At 40.5% G+C, this 6108-nt stretch overlaps 1 protein-coding gene across 1 annotated transcript; it reads right to left on the bottom strand.

Moving 5' to 3' along the window:
* Positions 1-996: 996 nt before the first annotated feature.
* On the bottom strand, positions 997-5618 carry LOC106796129 (uncharacterized). Its single transcript, XM_014767691.1, has 4 exons — positions 4600-5618; positions 3061-4215; positions 1268-1460; positions 997-1167 (listed from the first exon to the last, which is right to left on the bottom strand). Exons 1-4 carry the CDS (start codon positions 5616-5618, stop codon positions 997-999), a joined length of 2538 nt encoding a protein of 845 aa, XP_014623177.1.
* Between the last annotated feature and the right edge of the window lie 490 nt (positions 5619-6108).

Here is a 6108-nt window from a genome sequence, read left to right as displayed (position 1 = left end):
TGTTGTTGTCATTATATATTAAAAATCTGAAATTGCAGAACCCGCACGCTCGAACCCTATCGTTCTTCTTCTTTCTCCTTCTGCCCTAAGTTCGTCTTTGTCGCAAACTGGCATGCGCTTCCGTGACTGCAACCACATTGTGGAGTTCGTGTTTGTGAAGTTCGTCTCTGCCACTTATCGATTGAGGTATGTCCTTTCGTTTTAACATTAGGCGTTCCTCATTTTAACATTTGCTCGCTTTCGCAGGTCGAAGAAATCTAGGAAAGGAAAGAGTCCCGGAAAGGGTGGGAATCGATTTTGGAAGTGCATTGTGGTTCGCCTTAAGACTCCCAGGGCATTCTTCTTCTTTCTCCTTCTGCCCTAAGTTCGTCGTTGTCGCAAACTGGGCTGCGCTTCCGTGACTGCAACCACATTGTGGAGTTGGTCTTTGTGGAGTTCGTGTCTGCGACTTATCGATTGAGGTACGTCCTTTCGTTTTAACATTAGGCGTTCCTCGTTTTAACATTTTCTCACTTTCACAGGTCGAAGAAAACTACGAAAGGAAAAGGGGGGAAGTGATTTTGGAAGTCCATTGTGGTTGGCTTTAAGCCTCCTAGGGAAGCCATCGAAGGTATGTCTCTGTTGTCAAGTTATGTCTAAATATGAAAAAAATATAACGCTTGAAATGGAGTATGGGTGTGAGATGCTAAAGTATATTGATTGCTTGCTCTTGTACTATTTGCATTGTGGGGATATAGTGCTGGATTTGTTATGGGAAATTCTTTGATAAACCTAAAACTCTATACGTCATCTTAAAACCTAAAACCTAATGGTGTGATTCTGCTGTAAGGATATGATAAACAGCCTGGGGTACCTTTCTGCTAGTGATTCATATTGATTAATCCACTTGTGTTTCCAGAATCTAATTTTGTCTCCATTTCCCACCTTCCACCTCATGTTATTTTGAATAACCATTCCCTATTGTGATTGATTAAAAGCGTGTTTTAGATCCCTCCACTAAACAGATTGCTTTGCTGAGTTTCTTGTTTCTTCAAGGTTCCTCCATCCACCATATTTCGATTTCAGAACTCTGGTCCACAGCTCACCATTTTCTTGCATTAATTGCCACTTCCATTTTCCAAGTAGTGCGAGGTTGAATGTTTCAATATCCTTAATGCCCAAGCCAGCCTTTTCTTTTGGTAAGCATACCGATTTCCATTAAATCCATGCAATCCTTTTGTGAATTGCCTTCCTTCATAAAAAACTTCGTTGTAGCTTTAAAAATTGCCTTATGAATTTCTTCGTCCATGAAAGGTGCCAGAAGCTCGTTATTCTGCTGTTGATTAACAGTTTGAAACCTGATTCCATCAATCTTGGGTCGCTGACCAATTGGTTCTTGGAACCTATGGAAGAAAAAGGATTTCACCTCTTCCTTCACCTTGTGTGGGTCGTCAGTCCATGAACCATCAATGAATACCCCCCTGATAGAATTTCTATTTCAGTTAGCATTCATCAATAGGTGGAAAAAACTTGTGTTACAATCGCCTTCTTTTAACCATCTTCATCTGGATTTCTGCCTAAGTAAGGATTGATGGGCTTGGGCAGCAACCCAAAGAGATTCCTATAACTGCTTCCTCTCCAATTTTTCTTGCTCCGTTAACTGTCTATGCATTGAGTTCTCCTCCAGTTTATTTAAATCTGATTCCAGCTTTGTGACCTTTTTGAATGTATCTCAACAAACTCCTTCTTCCTCTCTCATGAAGAATTCTTCTTCTTCTTCCACTCAGAGGAAGTGTGCTTTTGCTAGAAAGTGTGCTAGGCTGGTCAAAGAGCAAAGGGCTCGTTTCTACATCATAAGGCGCTGTGTCATTATGCTCATATGCTGGCATGAGTACAATGATTCATGAAACACAACAAAAAAGATCTACCAAGTTCAAAAAAAGTTCTCTTTTTTTTCTTAAGTCCCTCTTTCTTCACTTTGTATGAGATCCTTCCTGTTGGGCATGAGCTTTTTCTTGGAGTCAACAAGTGTACATAGAAAATTTTCTTTTTTTTTTAATTTGTCTTCTGTTGTGGGCTAGAATTATTGAATCATGGTTTTTTGTTAGGTTGGGGTTTGAACTTCCATTGAAGGGAGCTCATCTTCATGGTTCTGGTGGTGTTTTTAAGTTTAATTTCTTGTGTACCTGAGAATAGGGCAGATATATGGTACATTAGAATTGATATCTTCTCCCCCCCAGTTCATTGTCAAATAGATATCTTCTCCAGGAGAATTTCCACTCCCAACCAGATTCTCCAAAGATCCCCATGCTTGCCACTATCTTTAATTTTTGGGATGATATTTGATATAATTATGGGTATCTGTCTTTAAGAGTAATTCCATCTCCCACCCAAGAGTCTTCCCAAAATAGGATTTGATCACCACTGCCTAGTTTCCAGTGAAATTGCTTATTGACAGCAACCATGTTGTTGTGATGAATAATAAATCTTAAGTCATACCACCAAGAGGAAAAAATCTGCTTAGGAGGGCCCTCTTCCAAGCCTCTCCAACCCCTGTACTTTGAGGTGAGTATTCTGCTCCATAGATGATCTTGTTGCTGGAACATCAACCATTTCCACTTCATAAGAAGAGCTCTATTAAAAGCCATCCAGATTGGGTCTGTTCAAGGAAGGTTCTGCAAATCTGCCTTGGAAGTGCTGGAGAATTGCAGCCTTAACCACAGTAGGGTTGTCTACCCATCTACCCTCAATGTGCAACCCTCTCAAGGCATTCCTTCTTCTGCTAAAGATTATAATTTTGTGCAAATAAGAGGTGTTGCCATCACCCTCTATGATCCACTTGCTTCTAGACTTCTTCTTTTTTGCACAGCAAAAATCAATATTATATATTATGAGTAATACAATACTAGTTGTACTGCAGATAGGATAAAATGTACAAGGCAAAATTGCCTAACCCATCTGAAAGTTACATTATGACATTAACTGAAGCCAAAAGGAAACTCCCCCTAAGACAACTCCTCCCTCAAGCTAGTGGACCATTGATTAAAATGAATATGGAAGTCTTTGTCCATACATTTTAACCATGCCCACGTATGGAATAAAGCTTCATCCATGACTTTTTCGGAGTTGAAAATCTGGTTATTAAAAACCATTGAATTTCTATGCTTCCAAATAGTCATGGATAAAGCTATCCAAAGCACTGCCCATCTATTGTCTATATATCTTTTGCTACTCCAGCTTGAGAATTGTATGAAGTGATCTTTAGGATCAGTGGGGAAAGGGCCCACTCTATCAACCCATCTCAAAGCCTCCCACCAAAGACTCCTAGTTCTTGTGCAAGAGAACATGACATGACCAACAGTTTCCTCCTCTACATCACATAAAGGACATGAGTACGATGGTAGAAACACCTGCCTCCATCTTAGGTTTGCCTTAGTAGGCAATCTGTTTTTAAAAATTCTCCAAGAGAAGGCAGCTGCTCTTGGAGGAATTTTCAGGTTCCACATAATCCTGGAGGCATTGTCTTCATAATCAGAACTGCCATCTTCCATGAGTAGGTTGTATGCTGACTTTGTAGAATAGGACCCACTAGGATCAGCCCTCCAAGTGAGATGATCCAGTCTAGAAAGGTGAATCTGAACCCCATCAATCTCGTCCATGAAAGCTGCCACCATATCAATTTCATGATCAAAGAAATTTCTCCTCCATTGTATCTCCCAGTCCCACCTATTGTCAACATGATGACCCATTAAGCTGATAGTAAGGTCCTGTTGCTGACTCACCTGATATAAAACAGGGTATTTGTCTTTGAGGGTTAAGTCATCTCCCCTCCATTTATCTTTCCAAAACTTGATTTTGGTCCCATTACCCACCTTCCACCTCAAGTTATTGATCAAACTACTGTGATGTTGCTGATGGAAAATAGATTTTAAGTCCTTCCACCAAGGAGAGATGTCTGCACTGCCTCTACCATATAATAAGGCATGCCATCCTCCATATTTAGACACTAAGGTTCTTGCCCAAAGCTGGTGCGGATTATTTGCCAGCTGCCAACCCCATTTGCCTAGCAGTGCCTCATTAAACTTGTTCAAATCTTTGATTCCCAATCCACCTCTGACTTTTGGAAGACAAACCGTATCCCATTTGACCCAAGGGATCTTAGATATGTCATTGTCACCACCCCAAAGGAAGTTTCTTTGAATAGATACTATTTTCTGAACTACTTTTTTGGGAATTCTATAGAAAGACAACAAGTAAATAGGCAATGTTGTCAAAACAGAATTGATAATGGTAATTCTGCCCCCCACAGAGAGACATCTATGCTTCCAAGATGCCAACTTGGTCTCAAACTTGTTGATGATAGGCTGTCAAACACTCCAACTTTTTGGACTAGACCCCACTGGAATTCCAAGATACAAGAAAGGAATATCCATCTGTCTGCAATTAAGAAAATGGGCTGCATCTATACACCATCCCTCAGATTTGCCCAATCATCCAAACTGACTTTTAGCATAATTGATTTTGAGACCTGAAACCATCTCATAACATGACAGGATGGACTTTAAAAGTACATTGGCCGAATGTGCAATTCCAAAAAACAGAGTGTCATCTGCATATTACAGAATATTGATATCTTCCTTCAAACTTCCCACTTGATAGCTGTTGAACAAGTTCTTGGATATGGTTGTCCTCATCAATACTGTAAGACCTTCTGCTACTAAGTTAAATAGGAGGGGAGCAAGGGGATCTCCCTGCCTTAATCCTCTCTCGGGAACAAACTCCGAAGTGGGACTGCCATTGATTAAAATGTATACTGATGCAGTAGCAAGACATCCATGGATCCACTTTCTCCGCCTTTCATAGAATCCCATCCTCACCATCACATAATTAAGAAATCCCCAAGAGACCGAGTCGTAAGCTTTTTCGAAGTCAACCTTGAAAAACATGCAAGGTTTATTTTTTGATTTAGCTTCAGCTATAACCTCATTAGAAATCATCACTCCATGCAGAATATGCCTTCCTTTCATAAAGGTTGTTTGCCTTTCATCAATGAGGTGAGGTAACACAAGGGCTAATCTATTAGCCAAGAGCTTGGATACAACTTTATAGACATAACCTATAAGAGAGATTGTCCTATAGTCATTAAGAGCTTGGGGATCCTTGAGCTTGGGGATAAGGGCTATGGAGGAAGCATTGCTTCCTTTTGGGAAATAAGCATTAGTATAAAACTTATCCAAGAACCGCATAAAGTCAGGCTTCAAAATCTTCCAAAACTGCTTGATAAAGTTGAAATTAAGGCCATCCGGGCCAGGACATTTATCACCACCACAGTCCCACACAGCTGAGGTAACTTCTGCTTCAGTAAATCTGGCCACAAGGGCTTCTTTCTCACTTTGGCCAAGGGAAGGTAGTTGCACACCATCTAGGGTTGGTCTGTTAAGATTCTGCTCAGAGAATCTATCTTTAAAATGATTAAGAGCCTCATTTTTAACCCTACTAGGGTCCTGAACCCACCCCCCTTCAATGATCAAACCTTGTATAGCATTTTGTCTTCTTCTGTGATTTATCAGTTTATGGAAGTAAGCTGAATTTCTGTCCTCTTCCTTTAACCATTTCACTCTAGCCTTTTGCCTTAACATGGATTCATAGGCATTAGTTGCATGTCAAAGTTGCTCCTGAAAAGACTTCTTGAGCTCCACTTCAGGTTGAGTCAGGATTCTGCCAGAAATACCAACCTCCAAAGCATTCAGCTCCCTCTTTAGATCCTGAATTTTCTTAGCATTGATAATTCCATTGGATAAGCTCCATTGTCGTATGCAAGCTTTAATGAACTTCAACTTTTGCTTGAGTGCATAACCTCCCCACCCACTGGGGTGATAATTGCTTCTAGACTTCTGTCTCACTATTGATTCATGAAGAAAAGACTGCTCCCATAGGTCAGCCTGTGTCCTCTTAAGCTCTTGGACTTGCTGATCAGAGGGGTGAGTTGTTAGAGAGTTCTCTAGATCATTCAACTTTTTCTGTGTTTGCTTCACCTTGCTGCCCGAATCTCCACAGTTATCTCTGCTCCAAGTTTTTAGCCTATGCTTGAGGTTCTAAAGTTTGCATTTTAATGCATAACCCCCCCAT

Source organism: Glycine max, chromosome 15 (assembly GCF_000004515.6).
Source record: "Glycine max cultivar Williams 82 chromosome 15, Glycine_max_v4.0, whole genome shotgun sequence".
Taxonomy (NCBI): Eukaryota; Viridiplantae; Streptophyta; class Magnoliopsida; order Fabales; family Fabaceae; genus Glycine; species Glycine max.
Note: the sequence above shows the minus strand (reverse complement) of the source record. Positions and strands in the feature narration are given on the sequence as shown.